We start from the raw sequence: 19,891 nt of genomic DNA, 5'->3' as shown, positions 1-19,891 counted from the left end.
CAACCTAAGTTCTCAGGCCATAGAAGAAGGAGCCTGGAAGTTTCTATAGCTGGGGTTCCACCCATTTGCTCTACTCCCTAGAATGCATCTACAGGGCCCAGAGATCACAGTATCATCAGACCTTCACATCATAACTCATAAATCACTACTCCTAACTTCCAAAAGGGTAGTCAATTTGGGGTCAAGGAAGTTCCCACTGTGGGTCAGTGCTAACAAGCCTGACTAGTATCCAAGAAGATGTGGGTTCAATCAATGGGTTAAGGATCCAGGGTTGGCACAAGCTGTGGTGTAGGTTGCAGACAGAGCTCAGGTCCTGCGTTGCTGTGGCCCAGGCCAGCACCTGTAGCTCTAGGGATAGATTCTACCCCTATCCAGGCGACTTCCATGTGCCACCGGTGCAGCTCTAAAAAGAAAAAAAGGGGGGGTGGGGGTGTCAGGCAAGCAAATACTAAACCAACCTCTCAGGGTAGTGGACCACTCCAATCAGAAGATTTTAGGAAGCTAACTCCAAGGCCAGTAAAACACAACAGCATTTCTAACACTCCTTGGGCTCTTTACAGACCAAGACACAAAATAAATTACAGGGATCAAAAAAAACAAACCCCTCCAAACAAAGACTCCAAGAAAGGCTGGCATACAGGGAAGCAGATTAACCATGCTGCCAAGGGCCAGAGTCAAGGTCCTCAAAGTTTCCATCTCCCTTTCTACTAGAAGAAACTGGCAGCAAGAGTACAAGCTGGTGTCCCGGCCCTGGTCTGCTCCTCTCCAAGTTACTGGAAAAGCTTCATCCTGATTAACCATCCTCTAAGTGTCCAAAAGATCCCTGCCTTGTATGCAGTAACCACCCCATCACTGGGTCAGCTCACAAAGCACACCCCTCTCTGCAGCCACAGGAGACACTGATAATACTAGCATATAGTTTATTGAGTTGATCCTTAGTATAGGCGCTGGGGCTTGCCCATGGTGCTCTTAATGTACAAAGCCCGGACGTTCTGCCAATTTTTCTTGAGCAATGACACCAGGAAGTTGACAGCTAAGTGGATGTTGTACACAAGCTCATCATCTGTCATCTTCACGTGGCCAACAGCCACTGCCAGACACAGCACCTGTGAGGAGGTCAAATCAGGTTGGTGACTTGACTGAGTCTAGTATGGACAGCAAGCCCACCTACAAGCCAGATGTCCTGCCCCCCGCCCCCCAACTCCAGTGAAAACCAGAGCATCTGAAAAGCTGCAATCCTGTTAAGTGACTCACAAGCCCCAAGTATCCACAGAAGCTCAAACCAGGGCTCCCACTTAGACAAGAGGGTAAACTTCAAGGCCTTGCCAACATCACCACTGCTTATGCAACCAACCAGACCCCCTCACCTTCTTCATCTGGAACTTGATCGTGGACTTCACTTCATCAACTTTGGCCACCATGTTCTCATTGTGGGTCAGCAAGGAAGGGAATTTGCCAGCCTTATTCAGGCCAGGGCCCAGGATTCGTGGAATCTGCTTGATTAGAGATTCTGAAGCCAAAAAGGCATCATACTTCTTGGCTGGTAAAGACAAGAATCCATGGGATGCTTATTAGGACCTGGCCCCTGAAGACCCACCTCCAACAGGGCTGTGAACCAACCACAGAAGCAGCCTCTATCCAGTACTCTACCTCTTCTATTAAGTGTATCTCTACCTTCAGGACTTTTTACTGGCTCCAATCACATGAAACCCAATAGCAGAAGCCCAGGGTGACACAATCCAGGGTGCAATGGTAAATGGTCACTCCAGTTAAGACTGCCTGGCTTCAAATCCTGCCTTCCTAACTTTCTAGCTACAAACAAGAAGGGAGTGTCTCAATCTGTAAAACGCTCAAATCACAGAACAAAGATTAACCTGTCACCTTGCTTAAGAACCACTCCCTGGCCTGCTTCCCTTAAAAATAAAAATTAAGCAGAGCTTCCTTGCCTGCCCGCTTGCATCTTACAAGTGTCCTATCTTAATAAATCCATTTCTTGCGTTAAAAAAAAAAAAATTAAAAAGGGGGGGGGGAGTTCCCGTTGTGGTGCAGTGGTTAATGAATCCGACTAGGAACCATGAGGTTTCGGGTTCGGTCCCTGCCCTCGCTCAGTGGGTCAAGGATCCAGCATTGCTGTGAGCTGTGGTGTAGGCTGCAGAGGCAGCTCGGATCCCGCATTGCTGTGGCTGTGGTGTAGGCCGGCGGCTACAGCTCTGATTAGACCCCTAGCCTGGGAACCTCTATGTGCTGTGGGAAGCAGCCCTACTAAAGGCAAAAAGACAAAAAAAAAAAAAAAATTCAGGGCTGTGGCAGGGGGTCAAGAAGCAAAATGCAGCGGCTCAAATTAAATCCCCGGCCCAGAAACTTCCATATACCATCGGTGTGACCATCAAAATGAACAGTAAACTGCCAAAAACAAGATAAGAAAAAATCACATTAGCCAACCACAGCACATCCTTTCTGTCACTGTATCTTTATGACTTTACTCCAGCACTTTGAAATCTAAGTGGCAGAAAGACCACTCATAACAAACCGCTCCCACGAGAACTGCCCCCACCCCAACACTTATACAAAAAATCACACGAGGAACCGCTCACCCAGCTTCTTGACCAGTTTCTTATTCTTGTTGAGTTTCTTCAGTGCCTCGATGTCCATGTGCGGGATATCCACAGCCTTGGCCTCATCACAATGCTGCTGGTCTCCCAGGACACACACGGAGAACTTGGGGCGGGGAGTAGACTTAAGCCTGCGTTAGGGGGACAGAACAGGTCATGCGCAGCCCGGGGTCCCACGTGCAGGTGAAGGGGTCTGGGACCGCCACAGCACTGAGCCTTACCCAGAGCGTCCACATTCACCAGCAGCTAGTCTGGCTTCTCAAACTAGCCGGCGGGTTCGGCCAAAGCCTCCCCACGCCTCCCCTCTTCTTTTAAGACCCAGGGTGGGGGTCCGTCCAGCCACGCCTGCCCGGAGCAGGGGGTCTGAACTACCCACGCACTTCAGGGCCGCACGTGCCCCGCCGCCTCGGGCTCAACAGGAGCCTGAAGGGAGGAGCCGGGCACGGGGACACTGAGGGCTGGGTGGGGTCAGAACGGTGCCAACCTGACGGTGCCCGAGAAGCGTTTGTCCTTCTGTGGGTCATAGTTCTTCAGGCTGATCTGAAGCTCCACCGTCTCCAAAAACCTTAGAGAGCGAACAAAGTTAGCCGGGGGCCGCGGCTCCCCGGCCCAGCCCGGCCCGCCCTGCCCGCGGAGGCCCGCGCTTACTTCCGGCGCTTGCGCTGGTTCCCGTGCAGGACCTCCCGCACCGCCTCGTACAGGGTGTCGCGAGAGACTTTGCTGCTGCAAGAGATAAACAAGACGAGCGCTCAGGAGCCGAGAGCCATGACCACTGCCTCCGGGGGTCAGAAGCCTCATGTTTAGAGACGCGAGGAAGGTCCACGACCGACTCCTGGGGACTCCGGCCACCAAAGGGGGGCGATGTGGACCCAAGAAGCAGATGCAAACCTCGCTGAAGTGGCACCCGACTTAGGCGACCAAGCTTGGCGCGCTAAGTCGAACGCCAGGCCTGAAGGCCGAAACCTGGCAACAAACGCCCTTCAGCGAAGCAAGGAGCAAGGACCTCCGATTTCGCTGTCTCCCTTCCCACAGGGTCACCCGGCAGAGCGGATGAGTGCGGATAGCATGCAGTAACTCTCACCTCATGGTGCCTGGCGCAGCGATAACCGGAAAAGAAAGTGACTAGCTCGCGCATGCGCTCAAATAGGACCTTGTTCTCGCGAGAGATGCTTTGTTCCCGCGGCTTCCCACCAGAGCCCTCCCTCAATCTCCCGGAGCGCCGCTGTCTGCGGCCGCACGAGGGCGCCGCTGCTGCGTGTTGCAAGGCTAGGTCTGCGAGAGGACAATCATGAGCCGCGGTGGTCCAGGGCGCACCTGAGAATGCTCCCTTTCACAGCAGCTGCTGCCAGGCCCTTAGGAAAGAGGCTAGGTCCGGGGCTGGAAGTACAGCAGTCACACTGCCGGGCACCGCACCCTGATGGCCGCTAAGAAGATGCAGCTCCTCCTGCATGTTTATCACACAAACGTGCGCCTGGTTCCACCTGCCCTCCGCATCTGCTTCTCTTCTCAAAAACAGGCTTTACTCCTGACCTCTCTCCTTCATCATCTTGCTCTAACGGGGCTCACGGTTCTGAGGAAGTTGTGAGAAAGAGTTCTGTTCCTGGACCCTCTGAGCCTGCCATGGAAAGAGCGGGAAAGGTTTTGTAATGAAATTTTTTACCTGATAGTTGATTCAATGATATCTATAGGTTAAGCGTTTACTATGAACAGCTAAGTGCTGTGGGAAAATATAGCTTAGCTTAGTACAGACATGCCCACAGTACTGTACACCCTTTCTGCCTCTTCTCTGTCCAACAGGCCCCCCATCCTCTCCGTTCACAGTAACCTCAAGAGCCCTTCAGATGCCTCCTCACATGCCATCTGCCCCGAAGACTTCCCAACTCCAGGCTGAGTGACTCGCACCCTCAAGCCCCCCTTTCCCAGGGCGGGATGCACAGCCCCACCTACTCAACCAACAGCTCTGACAGGGCTGGGATGGGTGGTACCACACATGATCCGGCCCACAGAAGGTGAATGAACTTCAAACTCAACCGCCTTCCCTTCATAGAGCATTTCACCAGGGGAAAAAGGTGCCCCCTGTCACTGGGCGTGGGGGCTCGGGGGGGGGGGTGTATGTTGATTGTCAACAAATGTCCAGAGATGATAGGAAAGCAGGCACTGCTTCGAATAACACATAATTGAACTTCCTGCTTTTTATTAAATACCACTGATAAATTACTTTTCAAGTCAGAAACAAGAACACAGAGGATCATAACATACACTTGGGCACAAGAGATTTGTGCTGAGCACATAGGTCCCCCAGGGCTCCTGGAGCATCATCCATCCACTTTGGGTCTGCTTTGACCCTACTGAGACCTAAGGCCTTTGCCCCCCCCCCCTTCTTTTTTGGCCATGCCTGCAGCATGCAGAAGTTCCTGAGTCAGGGACTGAACCTGCGCCACAGTTACAGCCTGTGCTACAGCTGCAGCAGCACTGGATCCTTAACCCCATGCGCCACAAGGGAACTTCCCTATTGAGGCCTGTCTTAAAAGTTTCTGTCCCACAGCCTGAGGTAGAAGTGATGGGGAGGGAGCCCAGGGTCGGCAGCCCTTGGTAATACAGCTCAGCCAGCCCTAGCCCCATCCTGTTGGCTGGGAGACCCAGGCAGCCGCTCTGCAGCCGGGAACAGGGAGGCAGCTGATCCCTGGGCTGGCCAGGCAAGGGGTCAGGATGAGGTGCTGAGGGCAGAAGTGTCCTTCAGGAGCCCCAGGAGGGTGGTCTCTGGTGGACCGTCAGGGAGCCAGATGCCTCAGGGCGGCCAGCAGGGACTTCCTCAGGAAAGTGGTGTTGAGCTCTAGGGCTGTGGCCAGGCCTAGCCTCTGGGGCTCAGTGATCTGGAGAGAAGGAAGAATCGCATCAGGACTCCAGCAGCCGATCCCTTCCCTCCCCTCTGCCCCTGGGCTCTTTTTCTAGAAGAGAGGAATCCAGGACGCGGGGCAACAGGAGATGACCCCTGAGCAATCTAACCTCCTTATCCCACCATGGTTAAGCAAGGTCTTTGGATTCAGGGAGACCTGGGCTCAGATTCTAACTGCACAGCGTGCTGTGTCAGCCACACTAACAACTGACAATTATTAGGTGCCTACCATGTGGCAGCACTTTATATGCACGACTTCATATAATCTTCACACACCCCCCATTTTACAGATGAGGAAACTGAGGTTCGGAGACACTCCCCTGCCACATTTCTTCTGGACCATTCTTTTGCTTCCCTGACCTGTTGCTACAACCTCCTGACCTGTCTCTGCCCTGTATCTTCACTCTCCAATTCCCCCTCCTTCAAAGGCCAGAGGTTCCTTATAGAAAGCAAATCTGATCAAGTCACTCCAGCTGAAGGCCCTGGGATAACTTCTGATGCCTCCCACTGAAGGAGGTCCTTCTTCCAGGATCTACACAGGGTCTCCAGAGGATCCAGAAGCCTGCTGAAATTGTGCATAACATGTGCATACTTTCATTTTTCTGGGAGGATATATATATATATGTATAGCTTTCACCAAATCATCAAATAGACCTGTGACTCCTGAGAAAAGGGGAAAGAGCCAAGTGAATACCTGACTTTCAAGATAAAGTCCAAGCCCCTCACCATAACCTACAGGGCCCTCCAGTAGATGCTACTGCTACTGGCAATGTGACCTAGAGCAAGTTGGGTTTTTTTTTTTTTTTTTTTTTTTTTGTCTTTTTAGGGCTGTACTCATGGCATATGGAAGTTCCCAGGCTAGAGGTTAATCAGAGCCACAGCAACACCAGATCCGAGCCAAGTCTGCGACCTACACCATAGCTCATGGCAACGCTGGGTCCTTAACCCACTGAGCGAGGCCAGGGATCGAACCCACATCCTCATAGATACTAGTCAGGTTCATTACCACTGAGCCACAGTGGGAACTCTTGATCTGGGGCAAGTTACTTTAACCTGCATCTCAATTTCCTCATCTATAAAACGGAGCTAATAGTAGTATCTTCTCATAGGGCTAACACGTGGCCTAAACTAGTGAGTTAAAGGGCCCAGAACAACACCTGGAACAGAGCAGGGGCTGTGCCAGTATCAGCTCTCTAACCTCGTCCCCGACACCATCCACTCTAGGGTGTTTAGGCCGCAGCTACAATGAACTACTGCAGATCCCCTCGGATGTTCAGTGCTCACACGCTTTCTTCTGCCTGGAGTGCCCGCTCCTCCAACTCAGCCCAACCACCACTCACCCACTCAGTCAGGAAGCCTGTCCCTGCGCCCAACCACAAACAAGGTTCAGTTGGAGCCTCTTGCTCTGTCCTCAAAGGCCCTGTGCCTTTCACCTGCCTCCTACAAGATGCTACAATCATCTGTTTATCAGCTCTCTTCCCTCTCACTAGCCCGGTGCTGGGGAGGGCCAGGTCAAGCACAGGAACTAGGTTAGGGTCACTGCGGATTCCCAAATGCCCGACAGCATCTGGCCCACAGAAGTGTTGGCCGGATGAACGAACTCCTGAGCAGTCTCACTCCCCAGTCCTGGGCTTGAACGTGCGGTTTCCCTGGCTAACACTCAGGGTTTTCTCTCTGGCAATCATCTGTACACCCTCGAGGCAGGCTCAGGGCAGCAGGACCCACCCCTGCAGCCCTATTGGGACTCACGTGGGCCTGGTACTTGGTCAACACCGTCAGCGTGAGCTTGGCATAGGCGATGGACGTGGTGGCCGCTGGCCCCTCTTTACAAAGCTTCTCCATCAACACTCTAAACTTCTCAGAGGGTATCTCCACCTGCACACATCAGGAGATGGGACAGCAACACGAGAAGGGCCCTGGATTCAATTCCCAACTCCACCACTTCCCAACCGGGTGACCCTGGGCAGGGCACGAAACTGAATTGAGCCTCAGTTTCCACATCTATAAAATGGGGTGAGTAATATCTAACTCTGAAGACTGTGAAAATGAGACAATGCACAAAAGCCTGTCACGCAGGTTTCAGAAAATGGTGCTATTGGGGCACAGGTTCAGATGAGGACCAAGGGGCGGCCAGGGACTTCTAGCCTGGCTTAGAGGTTGAAGATATAAAGGAGTGAGAGGTCCCAAGAGGTACCGCCAGCATCCTAACAGTCACTCTTCATTGTAATAATTTAACAAACACTGATTATGCATCAGGTAACATTCTGAGCACTTTACATCAATCACACCAGTTCAACCTCACCCCAGTTTTATGGGGTAGGTACCATCATCACTCCTTTTACAGATGAGGAAACTGAGGCATAATGAGGTTAAGTCAATTACCTAAGTTATAACAAATGAGGCAGTTTTAGTTACTGATATATGGAAAAACTGCCAAAATACACTATTAGATGAAAAAAGTACAGAGTACTGCGCTTGGTGTGCTACCATGTATGTGAAAAATTAGAGAAAAGTAAATTTAAATATGTGTCCTTGTATATATAAAGAATTTCTGGGTGGGTTCCCCTGCAACCAGTAACAGTGATTAGCCCTGGGGAGGGGAATGTGGGTGGCTGGGGGGGAATTTTTTCACTCTATCCTTTTAAGCTTTCAAAATTGTGACCATATGGGTCTATTACCTATTCAAAAATAAATGTATACAAACACACACATATTAACAAGTCCCTCCCCAAGGCCACACAGCTAGGAGGAGGCAACTGCACAGTCAGCTCTCTGCTAGCAGCCTTTCTTTCAGTCCTCAGGGCCCTTCTGCCGTCCCGCTTGCTCTCTATCACTGAAGGGTCAGGAACCCGGGAGCCCCCGTCCACAGCCCTGCAGTGCTTCTTGTCCACTCTCCCCCAAGGCAGCCTGCCCACCTGCCGCTCCAAGAGTGACTGCAGCACCAGGAAAGTCTCCTCCTTCCAGGGCAGCTCCAGGAGCCGTCTGCAAAGCACAGGCCCCAGTGAGAAAGGCTCAGCCTCCCACCCAATACAGGGCACGGCCAGGATCCTCAGCCAACAGAGGAAGAGGTTGGAGCCCCCTGAGGTTGGCAGCCACCTAGTGGCCCCTGCTGCAGTTAGAGTTCGTACTCAGTGCTGGGAAGGCCACAGTCCACGACCACCAAGAGCCGACAGTGACGGCTGTGGCAGTGAACTGGACAAAGTTCCCCCCCAAAATAATCAGGAGTTGAGAATGCATCCTGAGTATGGAAGGTGAGGGTAACCCCGGGAAGATGCTGATGAAGATGGGTGAGATGACACACGCGGCTTCCCAGAAGAGCCCAGCCCACAGTGTGGTCCATGCCAACTGCACTTCCTGCCCTCAGCTTGTTTGGAAAGGCAGCACATCACATGGAAACAGTGTGGCTTCTTGGGTGCACAGACTTGGGTTTGATTCCAGGCTTTTTCACTTGCTGGCTGTGTGACCTTTGGCCACTTCCTCAACCTCTCTGAGCTTCAGTTTTTCCACCTCTCTCTCTCTCTTTTTTTTTTGTCTTTTTAGGGCCATACCCCCCGCATATGGAGGTACCCAGGCTAGGGGTCTAATTGGAGCTGCAGCTGCCAGCCTATGCCACAGCCACAGCAATGTGGGATCCGAGCCACGTCTGCAACCTACACCACAGCTCACGGCAATGCCGGATCATTAACCCACTGAGCAAGAGCAGGGACCGAACCCGCAACCTCATGGTTTCTAGTCGGATTCGTTAACCACTGTGCCACGACGGGAACTCTGACACCTCATTTTTAATACCCAAATTAACGCCAATTTAATAACAAGTTTTTTTTGGACCTACCCGTGGCACAGAATGAAAGTTCCCAGGCCAGGGATCAAATCTGAGCCACAGCTGCAACCTACACCACAGCTATGGCAACAGAGGATCCTTAACCCACTGTATTGTGCCAGGGATTTTTTTTGTTTGTTTTTTGGCCCTTTTGTCTTTCAGGGCCACACCCGCGGCATATGGAGGTTCCCAGGCTAGGGGTGCCATCAGAACTGTAGCTACCAGCCTTCGCCACAGCCACAGCAACATGGGATCCGAGCTGCACCTGCGACCTACACCACAGCTCACAACAATGCCAGATTCTTAACTCACTGAGAGAGGCCAGCCAGGGATCCAACCTGCATCCTCTTGGATGCTAGTTGGTTCGCTAACTGCTGAGCCACGACGGGAACTCCTGTACCAGGGATTGAACCTGCACCTCCACAGCAACCCAAGCCGATGAAGTCAGATCATTAACCCACTGCATCACAGTGGGAAAACTCTTAATAACAATTTTTGAGCACTTTGGGTGCCACATACTGTGCTGAGGCTTTTTATATGCGTTATCATATTTATTTATTTATTTTGGTCTTTGTCTTTTCTAGGGCTGTACCCACAGCATATGGAGGTTCCCAGACTAGGGGTCAAACTGGAGCTACAGCTGCCGGCCTACACCACAGCCACAGCAATGCGGGATCCATAACCCACTGAGCGAGGCCAGGGATCGAACCCACAACCTCATGGTTCCTAGTCAGATTTGCTAACCCCTGAGCCACGACAGGAACTCCCGCGTTATCATATCTAATATCTAGAAAAATCCTACAGAGAACTACAGAGTTCAAATGCAGAGACAGAGGCTCAGAGAGGAGTTCCTGTCGTGGCTTAGTGGTTAACAAACCCAACTAGGATCCATGAGTACATGGGTTCAATCCCTGGCCTTGCTCAGTGGGTTAAGGATCCAGTGTTGCCGTGAGCTGTGGTGTAGGTGGCAGACGCGGCTTGGATCCCGAATTGCTGTGGCTGTGGTGTAGGCCAGTAGCTGTAGCTCCGATTCGACCTCTGGCCTGGGAACCTCCATGTGCCACAGGTGCAGCCCTAAAAAAGACAAAAAAAAAAAAAAAAAAGAACAGGAATTCCCATCGTGGCTCAGTGGTTAACCACTTGACTGGCATCCATGAGGACGAAGGTTCGATCCCTGGCCTTGCTCAATGGGTTAAGGATCTGGCGTTGCCGTGAGCTGTGGTGTAGGTCACAGACTCGGCTTGGATCCCGCGTTACTCTGGCTGTGATGTAGGCCAGCAGCTACAGCTCTGATTGGACCCCTAACCTGGAAACCTCCACATGCTGCGGGTATGGCCCTAAAATGAGTGAAAGACAAAAAAAAGAAAAAGACCAGAGGCTCAGAGAGATGAAATAACCTGTTTAAACTCACACGTTTAAATCAAAAGCAAGGTTAAGATTTGCAACCAGGTCTGTCTAACCGCAGAGCCAGTCCTTTGAGCCACTGTGCCACATTCCGACTATGCCGAGAACTCAGGAGCATGCACACCAGCCTCTCTTCTGCATTCCAGGGGCACCTGGCACGGACAGCTGGAACCCTGGGCTTGGGAAGGTACACAGGATGGCAGTGTCCAGGGGCCGAGGTGGGGAGGCTCAGGACAGTGAGGGGGGCCTCAGCTGTGCCACTGCCTGTATTTTGGGCACCAGGCCTGGTGCCAGCCAGCTCCAGCTCCAGAGTGCCAAGAGCAGGCTTGGCTGGGGGCAGAGGTGCGGGTGGGGGCAGTCCGGGGCCTGTACACTCACCCCAGCATTAGAACCTGCATGTCTGGTTCCAGGGCCTTGTCCTTCATAAGGCAACACAGTAACTCTCTTTGAGCTGGACCTGGGGAGGGGACAGCAGAGGGGAGAAGTCTGGGGGGAATGGCAGGAAATGATGGGGCTAGCAGGGAACAAAAGATGCCTGGCTCATACGGGACATCATCAGGGAAGCAACGTATCGTGTTGAACACCCAACTGCTGCCAGGGCCACCCTGGGGTGAAGGGTGCTGGGAACAGAGAGGGCACAGCCACCAGACCTGGAGGCCCGTTCCAGAGTTACCTGTTTTGGGGGCTTGAAGCACAGGTCCAAGGAGGGCTGTGCAGACGGCATAACTATACTTGGCACAGAAGGAGGTCAGGGCAGTTATGAGCAGGCGGGAGGCCGAGGAAGTCAGGGAGAGAATCTGCAGCCGGTGGAGAGGAAAATATTAATTTCTTCTTCCCTCCAATAAGTGGTGATCAGCCACAGATTTCAGATGTTCACACATTACAGAGGAAACAAAAAAAAGTCCTCTTATCTAGACTCACATGCATCTACCCACTGGAAAGGTCACATCCCTCCCCCAGCTTCCAAATCCCTGATCCCTTTGGCTTCGGAAGGATCTGGGGCCCAGGGGGAGGAGTGCCACATGGGCAGTGGCCTAAGGGGTCCATGCCCTGCCCTTGTCCCAGGCTCTGGAGACAGTTGCCTGCAAGGCTGGGAACCCCCTCTCCCAGCCTTCCGAGGCCTCAGATGTGCTTGGTCATGGTCCCTGGCCCTCCTAGTGCACCCAGGGCACCTACGCGTCCGAGGAAGAGGCTCCGGGTCAGCACAGTAGCACTGCCGAGGCTGAGATCTGGGGACAGGGCCAGCAGCCAGGTGCAGAGCTGCAGGAGACCTGTGTCTGAGAGCTGCGGGAGCTGCAGCCGGGCGCACAGCAGGTCCACCTGCCAGAAAGGAGGGAGGCACTGGGACACCCCGTCTCTGCTGGGCTTTCTCAAGCCAACTGGGAGGCAGAAGCAGTGGGTCAGGGACACTCTGGGGAAAGGACACTCTGGGGCAGGGACACTCTGGGACAAGGACACTCCAGGGAAAGGACAATCTGGGAAAAGGACACTCCGGGGCAGGTAAGGCTGGAGAGCTGCCCTAGGGGGAGGATCCAGGGGTGAAAGAAACTGCTCAGGGTGACCCCTGTGCCTGAGAGACCCCAAATCCAATCCCCCCAATTCCCACATGAGGCAGGGAAACACTAGCTTCAGTGGGAAAAGCATGGTGAGAGGGGCTGTGTCCTGAGGGCCAGGCAGGGTGGGGCCTCACCTGGCCGGGACTGCATTCATGGAGAAGCTGCAGCTCAACGGGTGGAACGCCTTCCAACCCCTCCAACCCCTGGAAGGCAAACCCCATGTCAGGCCTTGCTGAGCCCTCAGTGACGAGTCACAGAGGCCACCCCTCCACTTGGCAGAGTGGGTGGCTGAGGGCGCCCGAAGGTGCTACCGGAGGAGAGGAACTTACTGGAGTTAGCAACGTACTTGGGCCAAGAAAAGCCTTTGCAGTGACAGTCGCCAGACCCTCACCCCCCAACCCAAACAGCCTGCACCTCACTGCACCGGGGTTCCCCTGGGCATGGCTGAGGACCAGGCAGAAGTGGGTAGAAGGGCTGTGGGGAGCAGGGCAGGGCCAGTCACCTTCCCAAGGGTCTTGAGCAGCTGCTGCAGCCTGGGAACCTGGTCCTGTGGAGGAGAGCCCCGTCACTGCCAAGTCCCCACTGTGCGGCGTGGCCCATGCCCAGCCCCGTTCAATCTCTGACAAGGCCCCAGGTCAGTGGCAGTGGGTGAGCAAAGATGATTCAAGAGAGCCAGAACAGGAAGCCTAAACCTTGAAAAGAACTTAAGAACTCAAACCAGTATCTGTATACATGAGTCACTTTGCTGTACACCTGAAACTAATACAACATTGTAAATCAATTATACTCTGACAAAATTTTTAAAAAAGAGTTCCCACTGTGGCTCCTCAGGTTAAGAACCTGACTAGTATCCATGAGGATGTGGGTTTGATCCCTGGCCTCACTCAGTGAGTTAAGGATCTGGCACTGCTGTGAGCTGCAGTGTAGGTCACAGACACAGCTCAGATCTGGTGTTGTTGCGGCTGTGGTGTAGGCCAGCAGCTGCAGCTCCTATTCAACCCCTAGCCTGGGAACCTCCATGTGCCATGGGTGCGGCCCTAAAAAGAAAAACCTCAAACCAGACAAGACCCATGTAAATCCAACTGTACAGACTTATCTTCTCTGCATCATCCTAATGGGGGCAGACCCAGGCTTTGGGCTAGGAGGACAGGCTGGGTGCTGGCGCAATTCACCCCAAAGAATGGGGTGGCAGGGGTAGCTCCAGAGCCTTTCCTCTGCCCTGATACCCTTTAAACCTCACATACTTTATGTATTTATTTTGGCTGCACCCATGGCATACTGAAGTTCCCAGGCCAGGGATCAAACCTGTGCCCCAGCAGCGACCTGAGCTGCTACAGAGACAACGCCAGACCCTTAACCCGCTGAGCCACTCTTAAAAGAACTCCCCAAACCTGACATTATCCATCGGTTCACAGGTTCTCACCAGTAACAAACCCCGCCCCTACCAGGTCTGTGGTGCAAAAGTTCTACCTCTGCTCCAGGGACTCCGGTCAGCCCAGGTGAGCAAGTGTCCCCATCGGCTTTCGCCCTGCATAGACCCCCCCCACTCCTGAGGAATCACTCGAAACCAGCCTCCGCGCCCTAGTACCTGGACAGCTCTGGGCAACTCCAGACTCCCAGGCAAGCCTTCAGCTCCCTCTGGACTCTGAGCAGCTTCAGGGGGCTCAGCCCCCACCACAGGCTGGTGCTTCATGGGCAGCGCACCTCCTCCATCGGCCAGGGAGTCCAAAGATCCCTGCTCAGGTCTCTTTTCCTCATGACCTTCTTCCTCCTCCGAACACCGGAACCTTTTGGGGGCCCTCTCCCCCTCAGGATGGGCAGGCTCCTCCTCCGGCTCCTTTCTGCGTTTTCCAGGCCGCTGGGAGTCCTTGGCCTCCTCCTTCTCTTCCTCTTTGGGATCTGAAGCTCGGAGCAACTTCACCTTCCTGCCCCCTTGGCCCAGCTGCCTACACAGACCTCGGAGTTGCTTCTGGCACCTTTTAGACAGTGGGGACGCTCCCTCCAAGGAGGCTCCAACGCCCAGGTCCCTTCGTAGAAATTCCCCGAGGACCTGGAGCCAGGGATCAGGGTCAGGGCTCGGATCCTGCCCTGCAGTCTGCAGCACAGAGAGGAGACTGTGTTTGGGCAGCGAAGGCCAAACTGCCATCAGCAAGGACATGAGGTTCCTCCGGCATAAGGGGGGCAATCGCAGCAGCAGTGGTTTCCTGGGGAGCAGAGGGAGAACAAGCAGCAAAGAGAATCTTGCTGAAAGGAACATGGGGCAGACTGGGTGGAGCTGGAGGCTAGACGGCACTGGACAGGGGGTGGCTGGGTGGCGGGGTGGCTGGAAGGCAGCACCTGCGAGTCAGTGGATGGAGGGGACAGCATGGAAATCCATCAACCAGTGTTCACTGAGCATCTATTACATGACACGAGGCCCTGCTCTTTGACAGCCATTTCAGCGAAAAATTCACACTGGGGAGTTCCCGCTGTGGCACAATGGGATTGATGATGTCCCTGGAGCGCTAGGACGCAGGTTTGATCCCCGGCCTGGTGCAGTAGGTTAAGGATCCAGTGTTGTTGGAGCTGCAGTGTAGGTTGCAACTGTGGCTTGGATCTGATCCCTGGCCCAGGAACTCCATATGCAGTAGAATGGCCAACAAAGGGGAAAAAAAAATTCCTTGGCATTCGCATTGTGGCTCAGTGGGTTAAGGATCTGGCATTGCTATGAGCTGTGATGTAGGTTGAAGACGTGGCTCAGACCCGGCGTTGCTGTGGCTGTGGTGTAGGCTGGCAGGTGCAGCTCCGACTTGATCCCTAGACTGGGAGCTTCCATATGCCATGGGTGCAGCCTCCCCCCCCCCCAAAAAAAAAGAGAAAAAAAAAACAAAACCATGTTGGAAGTTACACTATAACAGATCCATATTTTTGCATGTAAGAAAGAAAAACAAAAAGTCCTTTCCCAAACTTTATGTAAAAAGAATACTCCGGACTGCTGAGCAGGGCTTAGTTTGCAGCCCTGTCTTCTCCTGGGCAATCCCCTGGAACTCACAAGGTCACATCTGTTCAGTTCTGATGTTCCTTTCACTAAACTGAGTTCCTGAGCGGCAGAGACAGTGTCTTTCCTCTTCTGTGCCCCAGTTCCAGCACCCAGAGTAGCACCAGCCCAAACCAGGCATCTGGTGCACATTTATTAAATGAATTAAAGCTCTGAGAATAAATGTTCAGAGATTAGCAAGACTGCTGTGGACAGAGCAATGCAGCCATCTATAATGTTGCAAAGGCACAAATCCAGATGCTATGTGACCTGAGGCTTGTTGGAATGGCAAACAGGTCATGCGTGCATCTAGGCCACCACCCATCACCTCTCTATATATTTTACAGGGCTGTTTGTCATCACACACAGAGGCACTTGGGATATGTGAGAAAGGAAAGAAATCTTTTTTTCAGCCTCTTTTCTCAGGGCTCCCATACCTGGGGCCAGGGAGCCATGCTGCCCTGCACTCTGCTATCAGGTCTCAGCTCTGGGGTCTGGGGAAAGGGAGGCAGATGACAGTGCCAAGCCACAGCAGTGACAATGCCAGATCTGCCACCCCACCAAGGAACTCCTGCTCCCCTTTTATAGATGAGGAAACTGAGGCATAAAGAGGTTAGGTCAACCTATAAACAAATGAGGCAGAATTTTAGGTACAAAATATACTATTAGATGAAAACAAAGTACAGAGCACTGAGCTTTGTGTTACCATCTATGTAAAAATTCAGCAGGGGAAAGTAAATTTAAACATATGTCCTGGAGTTCCCTTGTGGTGTGGTGAGTTAAGGATCCAGTGTTGTCACTGCAGCGGCTTGGGTTGCTGCTGTGGCGTGGGTTCCATCCCTGGCCCAGGAACTTCCACATGACTCAGGCCAAAAAAAATGTTCTAAGTTCTCCTGACCATTCTCTTGAAAGAAATTCAAAATGATGGAATGTGGGAAGAAAATATTAAAACTTTTATTTCTATTTATCTAAAAAATAATAAATTAAGTATTACAAATATTTAATACATGGATTGGTCCTGCATATTCCAGTGTCCAGCTCAATTCTTAGGGAGGGTATGGGAAAGCGGCCTGATCTTCAGCCCCCTAGAGGCTGAAGGTGGCACCTGACCCCCCCTTACTTTCTGTGAATCTATGGATGCTATGTTGGTTTTTTTTTCCTTTTTTGCCCCTCCACCCTTAGCATATGGAGTCCATAACTAGGGGTCAGATCCCTGCTGCAGCTGCTGCAACCTACCCTACAGGCCAGATTCCTTAACTCACTGTGTGGGCCAGAGATTGAACCTGCCTGGCATTGCAGAAAACCATCCCGTTGTGCCACATCGGGAACTCCTGCTTTTTTTTTTTTTTTTGTCTTTTTAGGGCTGCACTTGTGGCATATGGAGGTTCCCAGGCTATGGGTCGAATTGGAGCTGGAGCCACAGCCAGAGCAAGGCCAGATCCAAGCCTTGTCTGAAACCTGCACTGCAGCTTGAGGCAACACCAGATCTTTAACCCAGAGGGAGGCCAGAGATCGAATCTATGTCCTCGTGGATGCTAGTCAGATTTGTTTTCCACTGAGCCAGGACGGGAACTCCCATATTGTTTTTTAACAAAACAAATCTTCACCAATTGGACACATGGCTTATAAGAATGCCTGAAAAAGAAACTGACTACCAATAATGGAAGTACAACCTAATAAAAAAATGGCAGAGTGACACTTCTGCTCCTAGTGGGAATTCTTAGCTACTTAAGGGAGGAATGTTCAAAGTCACCCAAAACACTAGAGATGATCAAGATCATCCTTAAGGTAAGTGATCTTGCCCTACAATGTATATTATGCCTTAAAAATTGATAATATAAAACCACCACGATTAGATGTTTATTCTGTCATTTAACACGTTTTAAATTTCTATTTTGGCTCAGCACTAGAACCACACTAGTATCCATGAGGTCATGGGTTCCAATCCCTGGCCCCTTTCAGTGGACCCAGCGTTGCTGTGAGCTGTGGTCTAAGTCCCATACTCAGCTCAGATCCAGTATTGCTGTGGCTGTGGTTTAGGCTGGCAGCTACAGCTCCAATTCAACCTCCAGCCTGGGAACTTCCATATGCTCCCGTACCCTAAAAAGACAGAAAATAAAGCTCTATTTCGGTACACTTGACAATGTACATATTTTAACACCCGTGTACACGTTATACATAACGAGTATACCTATACTGTGGGTACAGGATCATGGAAGTGTGCGATCAAAATCAACTGGAGTTCACAGACATCATTATTCATCTACACTCAACCGAGGGCATGTGTCTTCCGTCTAGGTATGTGGCACTGCACCCAGCAGGTGCTCAGTAAAGGTCTGACGGATGCCCCTCCTCACAGGGGGCGCGCCGTGGGGAAGTAATTAATCTCCCAGCGCCTCAGTCTTCTCTTCTAGAGAAGAGGGGTGGCGTCAGCCCCTGCCTCTCACGACGGTAGAGAACGAAGGCGGCGCCCCGCGCTGCGCCAGCTGCCGCCGCGACCAGTAAGGCAGGAGGAAGGTGGGCGGACGACTTACAGCTCCAGGCGACAGTCCGGGCCCTCCACGACGGGCTCCTCCCGGCAGAGCGCCTCGAGCACGCCGCCCCAGCAGAAGGGGTCCCTGCCGCGGCCGCCCAGCGTCCGCAGCACCCGCAGACCGCGCCGCGCCCCGTCGGGCCCCGCCTGCAGCGCCTGCAATAGGAGGCGGGAGGGGGCCTCCAGCTGCGCCCAGGGCGCCGGCTCCGCGCCCTCTGCCTGAGCAGGCGCCGCCTCGGGGGCCGCCATACCCCGGGCCAGGGAGCCGTGCCGCTCTGCGCCCTGGTTTCGGGCCTCAGCTCCGTGGTCTGGGGAAAGGGAGGCAGACGCAGGGACAGCCCGCGAAATTAGCACCGTCTGAACAGGAAAGGAGAGGAAAGGGCAGCTGGGGCGGGGCACGAGGGCCGGCCAGGAAGGGGCGGGGCCAGGAACGCTCCTGGCCGGGAGGAGGGACTGAGTAGAGGGGCGGGGCGAAGTGCGTGGCGGCTCACGGGGCGGGGGCTAGAATGGGGCGTGGTCACAAATAGGCCTGCGGCCGGAGTTAAGCCAGGGAAAGTGGGGTGGGCGGGGCTTGATGGAGGGGCGGGTCCTGGGCTGCAACCTTAAACCGCCTCCTCCACTGCTCTCTGAAGTTAAGTGCTTGAGGGAGGGAGGGGTGTGAGTGTGCAGAATAGGTATCAGGGATCCTGTTGAACTTGAGGATCCAAGCATTTGATTTTAGCTGATGTCCACGATGCTTGTAGATCATGAGCTCTGCAGTAGGATTTGATCATAATTTACCACCCCACCATATAGTCACCTCTTCCATAGCTCATCATCTGCCATCATTCGCGTTTCAGTCCTCTCCAAAAATCGTTGATGTATAAATATACCTGAGAATGGAGTCTCAGTGAAACCTAACATAGGTGTATGGCCATAGATCTTACTGTGAACTTCCTCCCCAAGACTAAGAAGAGGCCTTGCTCTGGTTGTTTGTAAGAAACCAAGAGTACCTCCACTTCCCGGGGTTTCAGTTTAAGGAAATCTGGAGGAGGCAGGCTCCCAGCAAAGGGAAGGATCATAGTAGAGGACAGGAATAAAGGGAGAGGGGAGAGAAGTCCCACATCACCACATAAACCCTACTTTGGGTGCCAGCTTGTACTTATCCTCCCAGCTTCTGCTGCCACTTACACCTCCACTCTTTCAATAAATCTTTACTGAGCACCTAGGACTGGGGCTACAAGGAACAAAATAAAGACCCTCGCCAGAATTCCCTGGTGGCTCAGGGGGTAAAGATCCAGCATTGTCACTGCTGTGGTACAGGTTCAATCCCTGGCCCCAGAACTTCCATATGCTGCAGGAACGTCCCCCCAAAAAAAGACAGTTGCCCTCATTACCTCATTGTTGCTGATACTCAAGAGAGGAGAGACAGACAATAAAATAAGTAAACAATAGAATGTTTGTGGGACGTGCTTTCAAGAAACATACCGCAGAGAAGGGAGACAGAATGAGGTAGTTTTAAATAGGTTGTCGGAGTTCCCGTCATGGCTCGGTGGTTAACGAATCTGACTAGGAACCATGAGGTTGTGGTTTCCATCCCTGGCCCCACTCAGTGGGTTAAGCTTCTGGTGTTGCCATGAGCTGTGGTATGGCTTGCAGACACGCCTTGGATCCCGCGTTGTTGTGGCTGTGGCTCAGGCCAGCTGCTGCAGCTCCAATTGGACCCATAGCCTAGGAACCTCCATATGCCATGGGTGCATCCCTAGAAAAGACAAAAAGACCAAATAAATAAATAAATAAATAGGTTGTCAGGCAAGAGGAACCTGAAGCAGATAAGGGAGCGGGCCAGGGAGAGGTCTATGAGGAGAGCATCTCAGGCAGAGGGAACAGCAAATGCGAAGACTCTGGGGCAGAAGCACGCCTGGAGCAGAATGGACTTGCTGGGCAGTCATAGAAGACGAGATCAGAGAGTTAACCAGGTCAGATCCTGTGAGGCCTTGAGGTCACAGAGAGGAATTTGCCTTTCACCCTGAATAGAATAGAATAATAAGCCATAGGCATATTTCGAGCTGGAT

At 52.7% G+C, this 19,891-nt stretch overlaps 2 protein-coding genes across 11 annotated transcripts; both read right to left on the bottom strand.

The window, feature by feature from the left end:
- Nucleotides 1-900: 900 nt before the first annotated feature.
- RPL10A (ribosomal protein L10a) lies at nt 901-3,759 on the bottom strand. 4 transcript variants are annotated; one of them, NM_001097477.2, is made up of 6 exons: nt 3,694-3,759; nt 3,261-3,335; nt 3,097-3,177; nt 2,595-2,743; nt 1,368-1,540; nt 901-1,106 (listed from the first exon to the last, which is right to left on the bottom strand). In NM_001097477.2, exons 1-6 carry the CDS (start codon nt 3,696-3,698, stop codon nt 936-938), a joined length of 654 nt encoding a protein of 217 aa, NP_001090946.2. In that variant the 5' UTR covers nt 3,699-3,759; the 3' UTR covers nt 901-935. The 4 variants fall into 4 exon arrangements, with proteins under 4 accessions (NP_001090946.2, XP_084821912.1, XP_084821911.1 ...); XM_084965786.1 differs by having other exon boundaries at nt 904-1,106; nt 2,834-3,177; nt 3,501-3,727; XM_084965785.1 differs by having other exon boundaries at nt 904-1,106; nt 3,501-3,727.
- Nucleotides 3,760-3,926: 167 nt separating this feature from the next.
- Nucleotides 3,927-18,212, bottom strand: FANCE (FA complementation group E). 7 transcript variants are annotated; one of them, XM_084967926.1, is made up of 10 exons: nt 17,839-18,212; nt 13,877-14,492; nt 12,791-12,835; nt 12,423-12,491; nt 11,909-12,052; nt 11,406-11,529; nt 11,111-11,189; nt 8,424-8,490; nt 7,258-7,383; nt 3,927-4,227 (listed from the first exon to the last, which is right to left on the bottom strand). In XM_084967926.1, the coding sequence occupies exons 1-10, from the start codon at nt 18,084-18,086 to the stop codon at nt 4,165-4,167; spliced, it is 1,581 nt and encodes a 526-aa protein (XP_084824052.1). In that variant the 5' UTR covers nt 18,087-18,212; the 3' UTR covers nt 3,927-4,164. The 7 variants fall into 7 exon arrangements, 4 of the variants coding, with proteins under 4 accessions (XP_084824052.1, XP_084824053.1, XP_084824051.1 ...); XR_014810015.1 differs by lacking the exon at nt 3,927-4,227 and adding an exon at nt 4,790-5,485 and having other exon boundaries at nt 12,791-12,980; XM_084967927.1 differs by lacking the exon at nt 3,927-4,227 and adding an exon at nt 4,790-5,485 and having other exon boundaries at nt 13,877-14,625.
- Between the last annotated feature and the right edge of the window lie 1,679 nt (nt 18,213-19,891).

The sequence above is a fragment of the Sus scrofa genome, chromosome 7 (genome assembly GCF_054392235.1).
Source record: "Sus scrofa isolate SSC_HxYL_T2T_F1_AM1 chromosome 7, Sscrofa_HxYL_maternal_Yorkshire_Landrace_v2.0, whole genome shotgun sequence".
Lineage (NCBI taxonomy): Eukaryota > Metazoa > Chordata > Mammalia > Artiodactyla > Suidae > Sus > Sus scrofa.
This window is presented reverse-complemented; position numbering and strand designations above follow the sequence as displayed.